A 23192-nucleotide genomic window follows, 5' to 3' on the forward strand; every position below is an offset into this window, starting at 1 on the left:
GCATGTGGTTTTAAAATCCCAGATTTATATTTCTAGCGTGCCGAACACTTGGCAACAGATTCTCTTGGAGAGAGTAATGACAAGCAACCTCTGAGTACACCAACAGCATCCTTCATTTGATCAGATTCAGATTCACCTAGTTAAATTACCCATAAATGTTCTCATGAAAACAGGGACGAAAGAATAATATGGGTCATATTCTTTCTACAAAGGGAACATGTTTTTGTGGAAAGCTAATACATAGTGGAAACTATGCAGTGGAACAGAGGGGATCAGGGTGGGTATTAGGATGAAGCAACATGATAAGACATTGTTGACAACTGAATGGCCAACAGAGGAACGTACGTGTTTCTGAATATGTGAGTGATAGATATGGAAGAGGGCTGAAGCACATAGAGCAGAAAGGACTACGCTTTATTAGAAAGGATCCAACTAGAAGAGCTAGTTACTTACTACCTATGTGAGATAAAGGAATGACACCCAATGGCAATACATAGTTTGAGATTCATTGAGATCTTGTGAGTATTAACAGTGTCTGCCATGCCAATGGTGATAAAGCTTTTTAGGGCAACTGAAGAAAGGTGAATTTGGAAAGTGCTTACAACTTCTTGTAACTAACTTCTTCTTAGAAAAATAGCTATTTTTGAGGCAGAAATATTTTAAAATGTGTTATTTTAGCTGAAGAGCAATGTTCAGCCAAGGAGTATTTAGCAAATGAGCTTTGGTGATGGGTTTAAAAAATATTTCTTCTCTGAGCTTATGCAAATGCATCTTTTCTCCATTTGTGTGTCAAGAGAACACAGAGCAAATGCATTTCCTCTGAGGTTTATCTAACCGATTGGGATAAAATACACAATTCATGTAAGGATAAATGTCAAGAAGAAAAACTGAAGTATACTTCCAAGCAAAATTTATTAGATGTCTATTCAAGAAAAACACAATGACCTTTGCTTGTAAGAATTCAAAGTCAATTACCTAAAAGCTAGGTATGAATATTTTTCCTTTTAAAATCAGATACAGAGAATAGAAACATTAATTTTTCTTAAATATGACAGGCAACAGATATTGAATTTTTTCTCATAAATGGCATCAAAGGTAATTATTCATTTATCAGCAAAGCTGCATGCAGTTGACCTAATTTCAAACCCAAAGCCTTTAAAATATAAAGCTGGCTGTGAACTTGACAGTAATCAAGGTAGTAATCAAGGCTACTCAAAGATGTTTCTTTACCTTCTTTCTAATGAAATTCCTCTCTAATCGGTAGTTATATACATTTCAGTTTGGCTGCTAAGATGTTTTATGTTCATAAACTTTTGCAGAAGTGCTGTCTTACAGAATTGCACTGTCAAGGCATAATGATGATTTGTGGGAGATGTAAAGGGTAATCTGTTGAAAGTGTTTTAGCTTAGTTTAAAGGAAGGATAAAGACCAAATTAGGAAATTCCCCTGTTTTCTCAACAACTAAATAGTCCATACAAAAAATGAGCAAACATATGTACAAAATTCTAGAGTCTACATGCATTGTGAAAAGATCAACCACTGTTCACAGAAGAAATGCCATAAAAAGTTTTGTCTATAAGGTGCTCAGGATCCAAATATGAATAGTTCTTATGCAAAGTCATAAGAAATACAAAGCTAGTTCTCGGGTATGTGTAATTCAGGCACTGTTAAGCACATTAAATCTTTCAGGTTCCAATATCATCTTCAAGGTTTCTACTGCAGGGCAGAAAATTTAACCTGAATGATTTAACATTGCTTCTAAAAAGTGCCTAATGTATTCTGAGGAAATATTTTACACACACTAGGAAAATCAGGCTCAACATATTCCTGTCCTCAAATGTAGCCAGGATTCTGAGTTCCAGAGAAGAAAAATAATTATCATAGTAAAAATAATTGTACTGATCATAATCCTTACTAAAACCAGCCTTAATACTTGTGATGCTTCTGAAGTACTCTATTTCTATAAAATAATATGTGAGATTCCTTTACATTTCCATAAATGTACAACATATCTTATGGATTGTCTGTTCTCATACAATCTCAAATGTGTATGTGTACACACAGTGAAATCTTACCTATGAATATTGCTTACAGATGCTTTCAAGTGTCTATGTTAGAATGATTCTTTGCACCTCTCACTAACACTGCTTTCATTTAACTTTTATCAGATAAATAAAACACTAAGAGCTCATTGTTCATGATGCTGATTATTACATTTTAATATAAAATAGCAATGCAACTTTACAACACAATCGTTTTCTGTAATCTAGCTAAACCTCTTATATTCTCCTGATTATTACCAAAGGCTCTTATTCACTTATTGTTTGCACTTCTAAAAAGTACAAAAAAAAAAAAAATCCTGCAGAAGACTCCTATTTGAAACTCACATTCAATTCAACAAAATCACACTCATTCGAATTAACTTTCCTACTCTCGCTTTAGATTCTGTAATCACTGTGCATATTACAACATATAAGTGCAGGCAAACAATAGCTGAAGTACAGTTGTCATATCGTGTAAACCAGGACACTAGGCAAACTCGTGAAAGGAAAATATACTGCCAAGCTAAGAAGGTGAAAATGCAAACCCCAGCAAGTAGTAATAAACAAGCTTCTGGTTGCCTGAGGGGAGAACATCTTTCAGAGTGGACAAGAGAGCCTCCTTGAGACACTTACTTTTTTGCCTCAACTACTCAACCGTTATTAAGTATAATGATTTTCTTTCTGCTGCCGCATATTGACTTTTCAAAGTTTAGAGCAGACGGCAGGAATATGCACTTTCACACCGAAGCAAATCCTCCAATCTCCCCACCGCAGCGGCAGTTCCATTGCTGGTGGTTTGGTGGCAGATGGAGATGGTGATGGTGGGTGACTTCTATTGGAAACCAGAAGGCATAACAGCAGGAGGCCTGTGGAGATCTTTCAGGCAAGGTTATGCAGATGTGGTGCTGAAATGCAGCATAAATAATGGGGAGAGTGATTCACAGCCTCTTGACATAGTTCCCGGGAAAAGTACCAAAGAATTTGGTTCTTCTTGAGGTTCCTGAAAATAGAAGTGATACATGAAAGAGGGGTAACAGCCATTAAATGTCAGTTCATCTATGTGGGCTTGAAAACTCACTAAGAGAGCAAGCCCTCAGGGTTTGGAAAAGAGAGAAAACTCACTTGAAGGGATAGGAAGACAAAGTAAGCAGTTTTATCTGTTTTGCCTGATGCCTCTGTTGCCTCTTGAGCTTAAATTTTGTGCTTCCATCACACCGGGCTGAACAGAAAGCTCAGCCTCTCAGTCTGAGGGGAGAGACAGTCTTGCTGAGGAGGTGGGCTTTTGTGTTTTTTTTTGCGATACGCGGGCCTCTCACTGCTGTGGCCTCTCCCGTTGCGGAGCACAGGCTCCGGACGCGCAGGCTCAGCGGCCATGGCTCACTGGACCGGCCCCTCCGCGGCATGTGGGATCCTCCTGGACCGGGGCACGAATCGTGTCCCCTGCATCGGCAGGCGGACTCTCAACCACTGCGCCACCAGGGAAGCCCAGAGGTGGGCTTTTAAGTACAATGATACTCAAGTCTGATGAGGCTCCATTACCGAGGCTGCTAGACAGGAGTGAGGAGTGGAATAGGAAACGCAGCTGGGAAGTGACATTTTCAAATCCAATCTTCTCAGTTAGGATAAGGCTGGCCACGTGATAAGGTAGGCTGGAAAAGCACCACAGCAAGGCTTGGTTCTGGGAGCAGGACGTCTGTCACAGCTCCTCAGCACAGTGTAACGTGAAGGCTTTACTGGGGCTGCCATCACTCTCCAGTTTTATTATCTCATACAAGATCATGCTGAGCGCCACAGCATTCATTTACAAATAGCGCTGCCAGGGTCCTTAATAAAATATAGAAAATTTGAACTATTTACCAAGTCACTAAAGAAAAGAAAGATAGACCACTACTAGTGGGCGGGGGTTCTATCACTGGGCATGTTTCTAATATGAGGAGTAAAACCAAATGCATAAGCGGCCATCATTATGATCGCCTTTGGATTAGAATAACATGATTTCTTTGAAACTGTTTGGAAGAGCTAGTGCACTAAATTCTTCCTTATGATTTCCAGCTCACATAAAGCGAACAGGGTCTCTACACTTCCCTTTTGCATTTACTGTCCTGGTTTGATGACTGATTTTCTTTATCCCTGTTTAGGTAAGCCATTTTACCTTCTTCTAAATGGGGGATTAATATAAACAGAGGCAGAGGCTTGTGGCTGCTAATGTGGCCTTTGCTCTTATATTTCCCCACTGTTGGCCTGTCTACAGAAAGCCCTTATTCCCTCATCTTTTGTCTCCTCCATCCTCCTATGCCTCTGATTCCTCTTTACCTCTTTCCTCTGTGACTTAGTATATGATACTCTTGTCTACAAAATTTTTCTCAGAAAACCTCTAGTTTTCTTTTAAGACGGTAAGAATGGGATTGTTTTTTAAGTGGTGAGAATGGAACTTCTACTTGGACCACACATTAAAGCGAAGGTGAATCACTGGTGTTTTAGGGCACCTACAGCAGACCTAGTCATGGGTGAGTTGTTCATTTCATCTTGTTTTCTCAAATTAGATCCTCACTGCTGACGACTAACATTTACCACTCAACAAGGGTATTGGTATTTTGCATCTAGGGAGCAGTTTCGTTGTTTTTGTTCTTAGATCTCAGTCTTTCCTGGTTGGTGCTATTTAAAGAAATTTTCTTCTCTCAGTTGAACTGGAAATAAAACCAGCAGAAAATCACGTATACCTGAAGCAGTAAATACTAAACTATATTAAAAATGCAATTGCCGGGCTTCCCTGGTGGCGCAGTGGTTGAGAGTCCACCTGCCGATTCAGGGGACATGGGTTCGTGCCCCGGTCCGGGAGGATCCCACATGCCGTGGAGCGGCTGGGCCCGTGAGCCATGGCCGCTGAGCCTGCGCGTCCGGAGCCTGTGCTCCGTAACGGGAGAGGCCACAACAGTGAGAGGCCTGCGTACCGCAAAAAAAAAAAGTCATTGCCTTGAGATTACATAGTGCATATGGATGTGTGAAAGATCAAAGGCATTATGAAATCAAAGAAAGCTTGACTATCGCATCCAACCGTGCAAGGGAGCAAACATAAGCAAATTACAAAATGGCCAATGTACACATACCCACAAACCATCCATCATCACATTTTTCCATCACGTCAATGACATCACTTTCTCTGAGCTCCAGCTCGTCTTCATTCCTAGGAGTATAGTTATACAGAGCCTGAAACCTTAAACAGGACAAATGGACGCGTTAAACAAAATCTTTATGCCTCTGTGAAACTACAGAAGAGAGTATAATATTTATTTTACTTTTAACATTTCTATTCTTATTAACATATTAATTAGGTAGTATAAGTCTTTGGTAAGCATGTAAAGTAAGTAGAAGTAGTTAGGCTTTCATGGGAATTAGACCACTCTAATAGCATTTCAAAACTCATAATGGGGAAAATTTATGGAAGATTCTAATATCCATAGTTGGATTAAAACATTTATAAATTGGACCTGCATTTCAATTGTCCAGTCATGGATAGCTATCATTCGGACATTAAATGATAGTACAGAATATAAAAGAAGTGATATGTGCATTATTCAGCTATATAAAAACCAGAAGGAATTACAGTTTTAATTAGCCATAATCAGAAGCAAGTAATTGCAGCTTGCAAGTGGAATTTTCAAAAGATTCTAAATTGAGATGCACAAAATGTCTCAGACACAACTTCTAAATCACTGTATGGGAATTACTATAACAGAGAAGTGTTCTTTGTTTTTGTTTTTTTACCAGGAGGAATTCTTTAAAGCAGTTTAGTTTCATAGTTTGAATCAGTGTAAGTGGTGATCTCAAACAGTAGGTTAGGGACATACGTTCCTTTTTAAATGGGTCTCAGAGAAATTGTGTTCAATGTAAAAACTCTCAAAATAATCATATAAAAAAGAATTACTGATAGAATGCTGCCACTTTCTCTGTCTGAATTCTTTGAGAACACATATTTTGTTGACATTGATCAGTAGCAAACTCAGACATTGAATTTTTGGTAATAAAATAGCATGCATATTCATATGGACTGGCATTTTGGAAAGACACAAGTTCTAGCAGCTCGGGGTCAGGAAGCATTTGATATGCAGTGAACATGAAAACTTCATATTACCACTAAAATATTATCAGTATGTGAGGGGGATTTTTTTTAAAAGTTAGTGAATTTGTTTCTGCCGTTCTTCATAACAGTTAATGTAATTCTGCCAATGTAAGAAAATAAGAACCACATTTCAGGGCACTGTGAATTTTTTCAAGCCAACTTTAAAAGGTTGATAATATTGGATACTGCTCAGGAACAAGAATGATTTATTTTGATTACTTCATTCAGTCAGAAAATCATACTTCGGTAGAACAAAACTATTCTATCATGTCACCTGAACTCAAACATCATGTGATACACTGGGGCCTCGGCTGCATTGGCTTCTCTCCCTGTCCTTGAACTTTTCACATTGGGGGGTCTGGATAAAGTTGGATTGGGGGAGGGTGTATTGGGGAAAGAGCTGATAAGATGTGGTGCCTATCAGCCTCTCCTAGAAACATTATCTTCCCTGGCCTGAGAGCAAAGCCTGAAATTCCAACGTTAGAGATTTCTTCCCCTGTTAATATTTTGTCCTCCTAGTAAACCTTTTTAACCACTTGAGCTTCTGAGGTCTTCTATGGAAAAAGGATTCTCTGATTGTGGGGAAGGACAAAGAAAGGTAGCCTGAATCCCAGAGCCATGTGGAAAACAGACAGGAAGGTCTTGAATACCGACATTCCTTAATTTGGATGTTTGCATGGGCCAACCCTGGTTGGAACAAATTATTCTGCTGTTTGATTTGAAGATGCTCAGGTGAAGGAATGGTATCTCTTGTCTATCCCTGGGGAAAGTTAATTTCACCATAGTTCCTTTTACAATCTCACATCTGAGGGAGATAGGCATTCCTGGGCTGTTAATTCCATGGATATACATTGCATCTCTCACTTTGGGAAACACTGATTCTCTGAGCTTTTCAGGCTTCAGCCTTCACCCAGGCACATCTCCAGCCACTTACAGAGACAGACCTATTTAAGGCCACAAACCCCAGCTGCTTGAAGAATCTCAAGGTCCCAAGAGATTAAAAAAAAAAAAAAATTGGCATGAACTCCTTCACTTTGATATGATGAAAGCCACTATGCTTATCAGAGTTTACTTACCATTCTGGTTTAATTAGACCACCAAAAAAAAAAAATTTGGAAGTTTCATGGAAACATAAACAAACCTTCTGGAAATCCTCCTGCCTCTGCTGGCTTTCAAAATCAGTATTGCACGACAGGAAATGCAGTCGAATTACAATAAAAAAAATGCTGTTTTGAAAGATGTGTTGGTGAGATGAATGATGGTGGTGGGGTTAGGATGCCTCAAAAAGAAATCTGTCTTTTAAATAGGAAATGCTCAACCAAACTTGAAGCTCTCTCTATAACTTGCAACTTCTTCTATAACATATTTTACCATACTTCTGAATTGCAGTGACATTATAACATTATGTTCCTATTTTCACTCAAAACCTATTTCTTAAATGAAAGAGATTAAGTGACACCCATCTAATTGGCATTGTGATCAAATAGAAATTTCATAAAGAATGTTTTATGTCCAAAGCAGGACACTGAAAATGCCTTTTTCCACCTGTGAGCTCATAAACACGAGGAAGCATTAACTTTGTGACATGAAACAGTGTGACATCACCTACATCTTAATTCATAAATTCATTAAAAGCTGCTGATATAATGTGTTGATAATGCAGTAAACCTAAGCAGCCTTGGGATTTACTTTTTGTGATGTAATCCCTTCATCATTTGTGTAAATAAGGAAACACAAACCTTTCGAGTTACAAGTTATATTTAACATTTTTCCAAGTAAATGAAATTTTGAATTATTTGTACCTCCAAGCTATTTTTTCATAGTCTTTTCCTTAGCAAATAAAACCTTTCTGGCTGTACTCCGTGAGAGCCAGTTTCAGGTTAGAGATGGTTTCCGAGGAGCATGCTTTTAGCTGAGCACCAGGTCTGTGAGGAGTGAGGTCACCAGGCCCCCCTGGTTTGCTCTGCTCCGGGGGAGCAGAGCTTGGACAGTGGGCAGGAGGCACGCTGTGTGTGCTCAAGTCAGCCTGACATGGTTTAGTCCTGTAAATGTTCCTTCCCAGTGTCTAGCTCTGCACTCAGAGTAGGCAACAGCCAACAGGAAGTGGATAACCTCTGAATATCTCTCATGGGCAAAATGGGGCAGAAGGAGACCCTAAAAGACAATGTGTGACACCTTCAGATTGATTCGACTTAGAAAGGAGAGGGGATTTGAAAGAAAGTGTGAAAAGGCATTTTCCTGGTCCTCTGGGTAGTGAACATCGTGTAACTGAATGACAGTGCATGCTTTAATACTGCCATTTCCAAAAGAATGGAACTTTGGAATTACGCTACTAACGTATCACTGTAGGTCTACTTTGACATTCTCCTGCTCTTCAGATATGTGTAAAAACAATGTTAGAACATTTTCAGTGTATCTTTAAGGCTGTAGTTACTAGAATCTACGTGGTGAGTAGAAAAGAGCGGGAGACAGATTCATGAATCTTAGGAATCACTGCAGCATTGGAAGGGTTTTTTCTTAGTGCATAAATCAAAGTCTTCTCTGCAAAATCACGGATTTTTTTTTCTTAAATTAGCTTCTGTTCTCTGTTGTGAAAGATGGAGACTATTGCAATTTCTCTTAATCTGGGAGATGTCATCTCATGTTAGTTACTCTGATCTCTTTCATTTGCAAAGTTGTACCATCCTCGCTTATGGTACATCAGTTGTCCATTTTGTGGGTCAAGGTTAGTCTCGAATTTAGAAGATAAGAAGAATACTTACGGTTCCCCCCCACCTTGAATGTTTTCATGAGTAAACACAGGACGCTGTGGCTGAAATGAAATGATTTTCAATGTAATCAATGCTTAAACTGGTACTAATTAAAAGATAATTTGGATAATGGCATGGCACTTTTCTTGACATTTAATATTTCCTGTTGTAAAAAACCAAGAGGAAGGGAAAAAAACCAAATAAAGGGTTTCTGCTGGATTAATAATTAAAATATTTTGAAAGGTGCTTTAAATTAAATTGAGATAACCAAGGTTCAAATGTTTTGAACATATCTGCAATCTTGTCTGCTCAAGCTTTAAGGAAGAGTCAGGGTTTAGTCCCATTGATTTTTCAAAGGCCAGGAACATGGCAAGAACATAGACACCAAATCACTAGACTGGGAAGTCTGGACACCTTCATACAACCTTATTCTTCAGCGTTTTCTCAAACAAGCAAAGAATAAACCACATTTAGTCTAACAGCAAAGTATCCACATTCATTCTAATATACTTTTCCTTCACAGACAACATTTTCACATACAGTACAGATAAACATGTCAAGAGGCAGACATGTCATGCTACATTTGAAGTTACACTCTCTGTTCTCAATGTGGAGGAAACACATGCATTTTTAAAAAGAGAAAACAGAGAGTATGAAATAGCATGTAACAAACAATATCCAGGTAACATGTAACATTTTACCTTAGAAGAGAAATATTGGTAGAAATTCCCAGTGCACTGAACTCTCAAAAGAGTTTCCTTTCTTTTTAAACTAAGCATCAAGACCAGTATCTGTAATAGATACTTATAATATTGGAAATGACAAGCCTTTGCGTCCCATATATCCACATAAAAATTGCAATGAATGAAAGTTCACACATTTCTTGAATATGTAAACACAATGTAGTTTATACCGACTACCTAAATGTTACCTTTTAAGGGGGGAAAAAAAGAATTTCAGTTCATTCATAACACACTTCAAAAGCATTCTCTTCTAAATGATGGCTGCATGGTAAAATGAGATAAACCAGAGTTTGCATGGCAAATTGCATGGCAATTGTAAGTGATTCTTTATTGATGACTGCATTCATTTTTAGATCCATGTCTTTAGACCTCAGGGCTAATTCCTGGATCCCGGAGTTAGGAATGGATTACTGAGAGGCTGGGAATTCCCCCTGCAGACTGTCCATAGAAACCCCATTGGTCCAAGAACGGAGGGGGACTCTGGGGCTCCTCTGAGTCTTCGAGTCTACAATCTGCTCCCTTCCTGCGTTCTTTATCCACTCCCTTCCCATCCAAGCTGTCTATCTAGCATAGTAGACTAGGTGCTTACTACTAAAACTTTAAGCTTTCAGTTAATAGTAATTGGAAATGTTTACGAACAGTATTCTTAGAAATTTCACTCAACAGTCTGTGCATGGAATATATAAGCATAAGATTAAAGAGTGGATAAAAATTATCAGACACATGTATGACTTAAGAGTATAATACTTACCCTATAAATCAACATAAAATAACTAACAATGTATCTATTATTAGAATTATAACATATACTATTTTAAGAATGATTAAGACTAAACCATTTTCCAGCCATTTTTAAGGTCATTTAATTCAACATATTATTGAAATCAGTTTAAATGTATGAACAGGTAAAATAAGTCATTCATAAGCCTATATCCTACTACCTTTCTACAGGTTCTCATCCAGTCATATATATATGATGTATGTCATATATATCTTATATATATGTTTTATGCAGAAATAAGATTTGTATATATCAATTGCTATTAATATTTTGTAATTATTTCCAGTCTCCTTTTCTCAGTCTTCCTTTTCATTTTAAATCACTGCAGAATATTATTCCCTTACATATCTGTCTATACCTTTTTTGTTGACTTAACCATTTCTCTCTCTCTTTTGTTTTTGAAGTTCAGATTGATCTCGCCCTTTTCACTATCATAAATAACAATACCATACAATTTTTATACAAAGAACTATTTTCTTGTTTTGAACTATCTCTTAGGACACATTTCCAGGAGTAAAATTTCGGGCCAAAGATTATGCATTGAAGCCACACGATATTAAAAATGCTGGTGTTAGTTACTCAAACACACTATATTTAAAAACGCAATTAAAAAAATCGAAAATGCCATGTTTTGAATCACATACCAAGATAGCAATGGTTCTCTCACAAAAACAATCATAGAGCAGTTTACAGTGCACAACAAAGTTATAAATAAGGAAATATTATTTGTTCTTGTCTTAAGAGAAAATCTTTTGTAAAATATATTTCATTGTGCTCTAAAAATGGCATGCCTATTTCCACATATTTAAGCCATTCTAATATTTTTGAGTTGAGTAGAAGTTTCACTTTGATATCACGGCATCCAGTGCTTGGTAAAACTGGCTGGTCTAATTTCATTGCTCCCTTACGTTAAAATGTGAATGCAACTTTCAGGATTAAACTGTTCATTAACGTAAAACAATCTACTTATAAAATCCGTATAGCACCTTTCCGTTATTGTGATTACAATTCCCCTGGTTTAATTCCTTTAATTCAACTCATCTCATAAATCATTTCAATGAACCATCTCTGTGGCAGTTATGAAAATTGGGCTATTGCCAAAAGTATGTGGCTTCGTTAATTCTACAGGCCTCTAAGTCTTAAGAACTTGTGTTCCTGGGTGTGTCAGCCAGTAACATCCTTGTTTTTACTCATCTTTCTCAATACTTCCTTCATATCCTTTAAAAGGATCTACCCCCACTGTTTTGTTTTTTCTGAATCACTGGTTTTCTATACTGTTCACATACTGAGGCTAGGATTTATCACAGCTTTTATTAGCAGAGAAGTTGTGTATCTATTATAATGGTGACTTTTAGAACTTTTCTGAGGTTACTTTTGATAGGAGTCATCTCCATGTGAATATGGATAGCTAGGAGGCAGTTTTAAGGAAAGATGACCAGTTACAGCAACTGAAATAATTTATTTTAAAAGTCTTTTGGGACTTCCCTAATGGTGCAGTGGTTAAGAATCCACCTGCCAATGCAGAGGACACGGGTTTGATCCCTGGTCCGGGAAGATCCCACATGCTGCGGAGCAACTAAGCCCGTGTGCCACAACTACTGAGCCTGCGCTCTAGAGCATGCGAGCCACAACTACTGAGCCCACGCGCCACAACTACTGAAGCCCGCGCGCCTAGAGCCCATGCTCCGCAACAAGAGAAGCCACTGCAATGAGAAGCCTGCGCACCGCAAGGAAGAGTAGCCCCCACTTGCCGCAACTAGAGAAAGCCCGTGCGCAGCAACGAAGACCCAACGCAGCCAAAAATAAATTAATTAATTAGATAAATAAATCTATATTAAAAAATAGTCTTTGGTCAATAGAGGAATAAGCAGCACAGATACTTATGAGGGCATGTTTGTGCCTTTCCAGTGTTGGCGATGACTAACTATATGACCTTGGATATGCACCTCAGCTTCCTTATCTCTAAAATCAAGGAGGTGGACAAGTTGATGGTTTAGATCTTGTCCCCCTCGGGGAATCCATAAAGGAATCCACGTTTCCACAGATATATTTCCTCTGATACTCATTCAGTTGTCAGAGAGCTATGACAACTGGTTTTGGTTAATTCCCAAGTGTCTCAGTCATGTAAAAACAATTAATTTTAAAACAATAATTAAACTTCATTTTTCAGATCAGTAAACCAAAACCCAAAGATAATTTCTTAATATCACAAATAAGCAAGAAGAAGGAACAGAACTACAATTCTGACTCTCACTCTTTATTGCATAAAAGCTCACTATGATGGAATAGATAGCGCAGGCTTTTTAAAATCAACACCTTAATTTTTTTCCTTTAGGCAAGTGTTATGTTCTGTATGGATACCCAAACAAATTGTCGTAGAAGGTTGTCTTTTGCCTTTCCCCTTCCTTATAACTGGGCACAAACCCTGGGGCAAAGACCTGTGAGGTATCTGCACTCTTTTGCCACCTAATGGTGAGTAATGGCAGCAACATGTTAAAAGTTATTTTGCCTTTGGACAGCTCTCACCAAGTTGCTTCAGCCTGGATTCATTTGGAAAGGATATTTTAAAGACCACAGAGCGATGTGGAATAGATATTCATCTGTTTTTCTGACCATGTTCTTCCTATCCCACATTTTAAATTCTTGAGAAAGGATCAGTCTTTAGCCACCAGTATTTTTGGTCTGTGTTCATTTGTATTTTCACTATCTGCTCAGGCATTTCTATTACTCATAACTTCTTAGCGGTTTTGTGATAAATATAGAAGATACATGAGTGACATTCAAGAAGCTCATATGAGCTGTGAGTTTAAAAAGATGATTTTGAAGTTAACAGATTGCAGTCACTGTGCTGGAAATTTTAAGCGAGAATTATGTCATATTTATATTTCCTTAATGAGTCTTAAGAGCACAATAAAAATTAGAAAACCCAATGAAACATGCTGTTTTTATAGAATCCTAAATATTTAGCTTTTTCCTTGGCAATGCAACAATCTTTTTTTTCTCTTTTAGTGTAGCTGTTTTTTAGTGTTGTCAAAAGCAGATACAAATGAGACAGGTTTTAAACACATGCTAATTTTCAAAGCCAGAACCAATCACAAGCCACTGCTCATAAGAAAGTTGGTTTGAAATATCCTAGAACCTTAGGTATCAGTAAAATATATACTTTTCTAGCTGAGATAGTAAGGCACAGTCTATCCTAAACCTACCTTCTTACCTGTGCTTCTGCAGAGGCATCTGGAGGATTAGCTATATCTAGTACTAGGTAATTCTTAGGTAAGGATTGACCATTACTTTAAATACTAATGTGGGAAAATCTTTGAAAGAGCTATTAGCAGTTCTAGAGTTCTTATTTTTTTTTCCCAGAAAATGTTAGGTGTGGTACTTGCCAACCAGAATTAGATGAAATTCTCTTAATAACAAACAGTACCATGTTTATGTTTCTAGGCGTATTTTTCTTTCTTACCTTATACAATTATTTTAAATCTTTAAATTATTTTTTAAATTGTGGAAACACAACTTTGCCTAAATCTAGAGAATATAGAATATTTGTGTTCCACACAAATACATATAATAGAACATATAAGTACATAATGTAAAAATCTGACAAAGAAAAAAACTTATGGTGACCCAAAGCATACCATCTCATTGACCCATGGGAATTTATGGATGGGCCATATTAATTTTGGAAAAGTTTTCTTTTTTGGCTCTGGAAAGCCCTTCTGTGAGAATCTCTCCCAATCAACATTCCTCATTCTCTATGGCAACACAAATCTCTGCCTCAGAAACAAAATCAGGTCTTATTAGGCAAGGCAAAAAGCACAAAAATGGCCTAAATACAGAGAAGTATCTACATTTCTTAAAAACGGAAAAGGAAATCTGTCATCAAGTCCTTAAAAGCTTGCAGAACCATAATCATGTAATGGAGCATGTAAGATTAAACCAGCGGCCATCAAAATAGAAATGGGAAAGGACCGATTCAGGCAGAGATGAAAATTCTCAAACTCCTCGGCTGCCGTCCTCAGTATTAATGGTACCAATTAGAATCCATTCATTTTCCAGGGCTGTCGATGCCATAGAACTAAGTAGTCAAAGGGAAAGTAATCTGACCTTTAAGTTCAATCAGAGCTGTCAAGAGACTGGGAGCCCCTGGAGTCCAGAGAAGCAGAGTTGGCTTGAAAGGGTCATGGAGTAAATGCGGCACATGTCAGCAGAGCAACAAGATATTTTACAACAAGGGCCATGGGTTAAAAGAAATCCACATAAACTGAACGACACAGAAGCAAGCATCCCTGGAAGGGTGTGAGTTCAGTATATGATTGGCAGCAGCTTTATTCTTTGCACTAGAACTAGTGATGGGAAAGCAGTGATTTACACGAGATGGATGTGGAAGACAACATATACCACACCCTTATTTGTACAGAGGAGAATTGGGGCATGTCTCTGTCGCTTTTGGAAAGCTTACGCACACACATAAAGGAGAAGCTCATTGCCCAGAGACTCAGGATAGGATTTTCGTGTTGATCTGACTTCATAGCTGCTCATCATCATCAGAAAGGTCATTTCCTTTCAAGGGTACCTCCAGCCCTACTTCATTGGCAAAGCACAGCAATGACAACTAAGGAAGAGCCAGCCCACTGACGGCGGAGGGGTGGCCAGAGTGCCTGGCTCAAGGTGGGGCGTCTGATCCTACCCTGTGGGAACCGCTGAGCCCTCTGACTGGTGAACTGCAGGACCTCCAGGACATCACTGGGCTACGCGGAGGCTTACCCAAGACAAGTAGATCGCTTTTTAAATCAGCCTGGAAAAGCCGTAAGAAGTTAATTAGTTCTCATCTTCATTACCTAGCCTTCAGAGGAGCTTTACTGTTTTTTTTTTTTTTCCATGCACACACAGCATGCCAAACTCCCGAATGAGAGCAGAGCAGGAAGGGTTAAGACAGCTCTTCTGGCGGCCCAGAGTTTTCACAGCACAGGCATCAGTCGCTACTTTACTAGGGAACTCACAGGCAGAGCAGAGAGAGATTTATAGAGGGAAGTTGGTATAGGGAAGATGTTTGAATGCAGTGTAGATGGCTAAGAACACTTACAAGAAAATTTATGTCTTTAATAGAATGCTTAACAATTGGTTTCAAGATACTCTCAGATCTGACCTGTTTTCTTTGTGTTTATTTGAATGGATGCAAGGTAAGAGCCAGGGAAATCTTGCTTCATATCCATCAAATTTCATAGACAGTGTCAATCATTTGTCACAGGTAAATTTTCTAATAAAACACATACAAAGACAATATGGGGAATTCCCTGGGGGTCCAGTGGTTAGGACTCTGCACTTTCACTGCCGAGGGCCCAAGTTCAGACCCTGGTTGGGGAACTAAGATCCCACAAGCCTTGCAGCATGGCCAAAAAAAAAAAAGGTTTTTCTGGGGGAAATTGTGAAATACTGTTTAATTAAATACAGAATATTGTTCTAACTCCAAGCACCTTGTGACTATTTTGGTGTTCTTTCAAAGTAAGACTTTTAATATGACAGTGAGTAAACTAACCTTTCTTGTGTGTATGTTTTATTTTCTGTCCATTCATGGACAAGACCTAGCAATGTACTATCTGGTATTTGATTTGGCTTATGGGAACTTTAGCAGGACTAATGGACTTTTAAATAAAAGCATGTGCTTTTCTCAACTCTCATTTAGGAAAAAGTTCATAATAATTAGTAATGATGGACCTCATATCTTCAGTCTCTGGGGATGAAATGCATCAGGCATTTTTCTTTAAGGCTTGTGGCAGAGAATGCTTCATGTTCTCCAATATCCATTCTCTTCTTTGTCATCCCAGTAACAGAATCCCAAATGTTAGGTAGGCACACGGCCATTCTTAATAAGGTCTATTTTCCAAACTTCCTTGTATCTAGATGTACTTATGTGGTAAGTTCTGACAGATGGGATATGTGCGGTTTCTGGAAAATGCCCTTCAAGGAAGAAGACATAAGCTTCCCTCCCCTTTTTTCCTTCCTGGCTGGCTGGAATGAGAAAGGGACTGCTGGAGCTGCTGCAGCCACTTTGGACCATGCAGTGGAAGCTTTTCATTGAGCATGGTGATGTGCCAAAATAAAATGGAATCTCCTGGGATCCCTGATGACTGTATAGCCACCTACCAACCCTGGATACCCTACATTTATGCATAAGAAATATATATTTCTACCTTGTTTAAGCTCTAATTATTTTGAGTCTTCTGGCACTGCAGCTGCCCCAATCTTGACTAATACAAGGGTTCTATAAACATCAAGACTCATAGAGAAAAAAAAGTAGCTGTTGGAATGACGTGGATAAACAACTGGAAAGATCATTTGAACATATTAGGAAGAATCAGGGCTTAATTTCATGTTGGAAACTGTGCTCAAGGGGATTACCTTCCAGTGGGATGGCTTTAGGATGAGGAGACTTCCTTCTGGGACCATAATAACTGAGTTCCTTGGAAGAAACCCAAGAAAGAGTCTTTCTCTCTGTTCACAAAGCGCTTGCACTGCAGCTTGAGTCCACATTGCTGCAAGACTCTTTTACAGAATATTCTTAGATGGAACTGGAAGCTCAGCTTACAGCAAAGCTGAGGATTATAATAATTTGTATTATGAAAAACCAATATTTAAAAGATGCTCAAAGACTAGAGAAAATATTGGATTCTGATTTATATATCAAACTCATAATTTATATGTACATTTCAGTCTTCCGTCATCTATAAAGTCGTGGTAACTTTTACTTCCATGGAAGATTTTGGATTGCATATGACAGACTTACATTATCTCAGAAAATACTTTAAAAGAACAAAATTGCGTTAAATTAACATGAGTTAAGTAAAACAATGGCTGATAGGGGTTGATAACATTGTTGTAATGATTTCATGCATACTATACTATGCCTATTAAAGCATTATTGAAATTTTATTTTCTCTTTGCTTTTAGTGCTAGGTTACTTTCCTTCTTTGCAATGAGCAAAATTTCTAACATTCTTGAAATGAGAGAAATAGGAAGCCTTCTTAAAGGATTCACATCAATTTGTTACTGTGTCAGATGTGGATTAAACTATAATAATGGCCTAAAATTTGTAGTTGATGCAATTTGTATGTATACTTACAAGCATAACTTCAGTGAACTTATATTCTTTCTATGAGTAAAAAATAGATTTATAAGGTTTTCAGAAAAAGTGGGGGATTAAAATGAACATTTGCTCTCAAATATGAGATAAAAAAGAGAAAAAACTTCATTTTTCTGGAGTTGGTTATTTGATGTGGTTATTAAAGTATTCTTTTAAAACATGGTTACTGTGAATATCTCCATTCTCTCATACCATTCTGGGAACAACTGAAACATACAGAATGTATGAGATGAGCTTGGTTCTTGCAGGAGAATCAACCTGTTGAAGTTCTGGTTTTGTCCTTGACACTACAGTGGTGTGTTCCATCTCTCTACATTTGAGAAGGCCGATTCTCAAGTTACTTGCCCACTTATTGACTGAGCTTAAAGGCTGAAGAACAAGTTAGGGAAAGGCAAGGAATAAATATTTTGGCCTTAAAAGAGAACCACAGAGAGGGAAAAAAAGGCAAATTCTTAGACTCAGACATTTTCTAAAGAATTATTATTATTTAAAAAATTTCCTAATTATTTCCTGCCAGCTAAGATAAAAATCTCAAAGGGCAAAGAGCAATATGTCTTTAAAATATACTACATTTTTTTCAAAGATTCCTTTTCTACGTAAGATAAAATTCACGTAGATGGACTATTTTGGTGAATAGATTTGGTGATGGGGGTTTGGAAGATTGCATAAATGGCATTTCTCAGGTGTTGGTGCTTCCTAGTTCAAAAACATGACTCTACCAGAGCCTTCCTTTTGTATTGTTTTTTGACTTATGTGCAGAGGCTCTCATTTCAGGTGGAGAAGATTGAGTGTGAGGTTGAGTCATTATTTGAAGTCCTTTTGTCTAAAGGAAAAGGTTTCAGGATCATTCTGGACATAGAAGTAAAACTTTTCTGAGATGGATTAATTTCATGCTGTGGTTGTCACTGCATCTCTTTCCAAGGCCAGTCATTAACTTTGTTAAAAATCTTTTATCATGGTATCCTAAGAGGGAGTTAAATACCAGCAGAGCTGCCAGCCAGCCAACAAGTCTCAGAGATGGATGCTTTGTTAACTGCTACAAAAGAAGCCTCCTTTCCACATCCTCATTAATTTACTTCAATTTTGTGGAAGAACAACGCTCAAGACAGTGCCAAAGATCATCCAGCCCTTAGGCTCTGCTGAACCTGCTGATTGGTTGGGGAACTTGGGAGGCAATGAGCCCACTAAGAAGTGACAGAGGGTGACAGGCACAAAGCTGACCCCTTTGAATGGGATGGTTCTCCTGCTGACCCTCAACTTAAAAAAAAAAAATCTAATAATCGCTTTTTATTCTTGTATGAAGTTTAGTTTGTTCTTCTCCTCAATCTAAGTCTAGCTGCTATGCAAATATATCTTTCAAATTTTTGGACAGAGGCCATGCTAATGATGTTAAAAGTTAGCAACCAATATCGAATGGCTTTTTAGATCTTGTGAGATGGCACCAACCTAAAGACGCACATCTAATTAATTAAGTTCATTGAAAGACATGCAATAAACCACACTCAAGATGCAGTTACCTTTAATTTTGGTGAGCTTATCTCCTGTTGATAAGAGTATTTAGGGAGGAGCGGAGATGAGTAGGGCTGGGTAGGCTGAGAAAGTGTGGGGACCAGGTCAGAGGCAGTGGCCAAGGAGGAATGAGAGGGAAGGGAGGAAAGCAGACAGCTGGGAAAGGATGTAGATGTTCTATCTCCCGAAGAAAGTGAAGATGGCTTAAATATTGAGGAAAGACAAGGTGCAATTATGCTTGTGTCCAGCATGAGGTCACATGCTTTTTAGAGAATACCCCCCACACCTAAATAATTTTAAAGTTACCAAATACCCTGGGGCGTGTGACATTTATGACAAATTCTTGCTTTGAAAGCACTAACTTTTTATTCTGCATTTGATTCAAAATTCCCAGTGGGTATGATCAGTTTCACTTTTTTCTGATATGAGCGGCTGGAGATAAGAACCCCCATAATCTACAGTTGTATAACGTAATTTGTGGGATGGGTCCTTCTAAACACTGAGGAAGAAAGCGTAAAACCCTGCAATGACTCTTTGTAACTTGCTTGTGAAGTAGATCACAATTTATAGTCAGTTTGCTGCAAAGCTAGGGAAGTTACGACCTCTGTCTGTGCGTGTGCGTGCATGGTGGGAACTGGCTGTGAAACTCAGCCCCTGAGCACCACGCTGTGGGTGCTGCCTGCAGCCGGCAGTAGCAGTTCCTGGGAACCAAGCCACATGTCTAACCACATCTTAAACTTGATTAAATTGAAGGGGAAATTAGTTATTTAAGTAATTGACTTAGAAATCTGTTTGACTTACTGCAATGAAGGAATGATCTCTATTACTAAGCAGTGTGTTTATTTTATACGAATGCAGACATGGCTCCCTTCTTTGTCCAGATGACATTTTCTCACCTGGTTAGGGGACGGCCAAGACTCAGGGTTTTGTGGGTGTCTGGTGGCCTAATGGGCACTCACCATGATTTAATCCCAAGAATACCCCATATAGACCAAATGCCTCTACATTTGTTATTGGTAAGATCTTAATTGGAAATTATGGGGTTTTAAAACTGATTTTCATTTTTAAAGATTTCTAAATAGAGGAGCCATGGGGGAAAGTGACTTGCTTAGTGGCATAATATGAATCATGAATTTTGTTCCATAATTTCAATATTTGCCAGTAATCATATTTGCTTTTTAATTCACAGATTAAATATTTGAGACATCAAGTTTTGTTTTTGTCTTTTTCGAAAGAGAGAAGCTTACAAGCTAAAGATTTAGAGCATTTCCCTCTTAACTGATTAAAATTATTGCCCAGGGTTCCTTGTTTGTAAGGTGAATATGTAGGACTCAACTCTTAGGTCGTCACCAACTTAAAGCAGTTACCTCTTCAGAAAGAGTGGAAAGGGAACTGCAGTATATTTTTCTTTTTTGTTTTCTTTTCTTTCTCTTTCTCTTTCTTTCTTCCCTTCTTTTTCAAACTGCTACTGCTACAAAGATATGGTGTATAGTTTTCTCACCCTGGAGGTGAACTAATCTCTCTGTGTAGCAATTTCCTCATCCCGAAAGTGGGAGTAATAATATAACCCACCCCACTGAGCTTTGAAAAGTAAAGATGTAGCATTCTTAGAAAGCTGCCTGACACTCAGTAAGAGCTCAACTATTAGCTATTATTATGAATATTAAAATTAGAAAGACTTTAAATTACAAAAATCTTTAAATATGGATTTATAGTAATAAATAAATAATGGAATAATATCACATATTTACATCATCTTGTTAAAATTTGGTGTGTTTCTATCCATCCCTCCATCCCTACCTCATATAGTGCTGTGTTTCTTGCATGGAAACCTTCCAAGACCGTGTCAAAATTGATGTTTATTAATATGGTTAACTGTACTAGCTAACCGTAGTAAGACTGGTTAGTTCTTCAGGAATTAGGCAAAATTAGAGTACCTCTTCACTGGGTTTTGCTGCATCGCTGTCTTCCTTAGGACTCCTAGGGTCTGTGGGCATTGCTATTGGAAATTTTAAGCGGTCAGCTTCCCTCTCTTCTTCCTCCTCTATGTGCAGGAGTGGTGTCACCTCTGTGCCATCGTGGCCACACCACAAGGCATCTGGTTCTTGAGATTCTGGCCCTCTTCGGATACCTGCCAAGACCCCCTCATAGATTTCCTCATCTTCTTCTCCAATGACGGGGAGGGTTTGGGGCAAGGGACCCACACTAGCGTGTGCAGAGGTCACGAACTTATCACCTAGGACCTCAGGTACTTTTTCAGGGCCTGCAGAACGCTTCCTCATTGTCAGATCTGCAAAATGGTTTTGAGGTGTCTTTCTGGAATCCTGAAGTGGCGCTGCCCCAGGGGGCTGGGCTGCAGCTGAGGTCGCACCCAGGCGGGGGAGAGGTAGCAGCGAGGAGGGTGGCTTGGCAGGTGCAGACGCTGGCGGCAATGGGAGGACAACAGAGGGGTCCTCCTTAATTTCAAGGGTGGTCTCCTCTGGGGTATTTGGTTTGGCTTGGTCAGCAGGTAAAACTAAAGCACCAAGCTTCTCTAATTCGTCCAAGAAGTTGTCCAGAAAAGGAGGTAGTGTTGGGGCCAAAGGCTTTACCAGTGGACACTTGGCTGTCAGGGACAGCCACCCCGGGGTGATTCCCTGGAGAGCTCCTTTATCTGGGCCACATGAAGCTTTGTGCAAGGGAGGGGGGACTGGTTCGCTGGAAGCCAACTTAGAAACGAGCAGGATATATGAAGTTAAAAAAACATGAAAATAATAATAATGCATTAAAACACAGAGACAGAGAAATGCAGAAAGGTATGATGGTGAATATAAAAAATATTTTATGCTATGGTCTATATTTGCTTATAGTTTTTGAATTTAAATACATAAAATAATTAGTATGTTAATTAAAGATTTATCTGAATACTTTATACTAGTATTTGGAAAAGGTCTATTAAATGTCAAATGACACGATAAAGCTGTCATAGAGATTATAAGAACAGACAGCAAAATCTTTAGAGATTTAATTTACTAGACTACTTCTTTCAAAGCAGGTTTCCAGATATTGATTAATTGTAAATGACTCTGAAATAATGTTAATGTAGAATGAAAACCAATAATGAAGCCTTTTTTATTCCCAGAATCTGTTTAGTGTTCTTTCTTCCTGTGCCAAATCTTTTGAACCTTCATCATTTTCTCACTTGGGTTTGTGAGGTGATTATAACATACGGCATAAAATATTTTTACATCATTATATGTTAACACATTTCTAAACGAATAAGTTCTGAGAGATATTTTTTAAGAACAGAAACCCATGATCAAAACGAGACTGAACTTACATAACTGCTATTTCAAAGTTTTAAAAAATCCAAAGTAACTGTTGACATAGAAAGGGAGCATATGATGCGAACAGGAATAAACTTCTGCTAGGACTTCCATTCTTTTTTTCAAAAGCTGGACATTTTATATAATCTAGTGGAGGTCTAATTTATGAAGCTTAATCTCCTGAAGTAAAAAAATACTTCTGTATATCAATATTATCACTATATTTTGGATACATTGAACAAAACAGAATTTTTTATGTAAATTCATTAAAAGTTGTTCTAGAAGTGTTGCCTAGAAACATTCTAATACATTTATGTATTGTTTTTGGACTAGGAAGAATGCTATATGCTACACATATGAAGGCCTTGAGAGAGGCTGGTGGAAGACATTTTACTTTGGTTCTTTCCAGGTCGATGATTTGGGTTTGGAAAGAAAAAATCTTCAAGAAAGACTGCACTTGCTGGTTGACTGTTTAGGCTGACACGTCACTGGTGCACTCAGTACTCTTGGTCCTTGGGCCTTAGTATGGATCAGTGCACAGTGCACTCTCCACTTAACTTTTGACTTCTGTCCTATGATAGGAATGGGGCTTTAATAGAATTTATTTAGAGTTTTTAAAAACAGAAATGTGATGCCGTGTCACCATGGGGTGGGATAAATGAGATTAAATGTCACAAAACATTTGTGAGCATCCTTACAGAAGATTCAAGACTAAAGGCTACATAACACCTTTAGTGCTAGGAACATTATGTGGCTGAGGAGGAAAGGTCTTTAAATTCCATTATCGTCATGGCTACT

At 38.2% G+C, this 23192-nt stretch overlaps 1 protein-coding gene across 10 annotated transcripts in view; it reads right to left on the reverse strand.

Annotated features, from left to right (window-relative positions):
- Positions 1 to 893: 893 nt before the first annotated feature.
- SORBS2 (sorbin and SH3 domain containing 2) overlaps positions 894 to 23192 on the reverse strand; it is a 172464-nt gene continuing 150165 nt past the window's right edge. For all 10 annotated transcript variants that reach the window (XM_073798705.1, XM_073798710.1, XM_073798711.1 and 7 more), the window contains 3 exons: positions 8925 to 8974; positions 5150 to 5256; positions 894 to 3042 (listed from right to left, as the gene is read on the reverse strand). In XM_073798705.1, coding sequence (XP_073654806.1) covers positions 2981 to 3042; positions 5150 to 5256; positions 8925 to 8974 — 219 coding nt within the window. In that variant the 3' untranslated portion in view covers positions 894 to 2980. The remainder of the gene's footprint in view (positions 3043 to 5149; positions 5257 to 8924; positions 8975 to 23192) is intronic.

This window comes from Tursiops truncatus, chromosome 21, assembly GCF_011762595.2.
Source record: "Tursiops truncatus isolate mTurTru1 chromosome 21, mTurTru1.mat.Y, whole genome shotgun sequence".
Lineage (NCBI taxonomy): Eukaryota > Metazoa > Chordata > Mammalia > Artiodactyla > Delphinidae > Tursiops > Tursiops truncatus.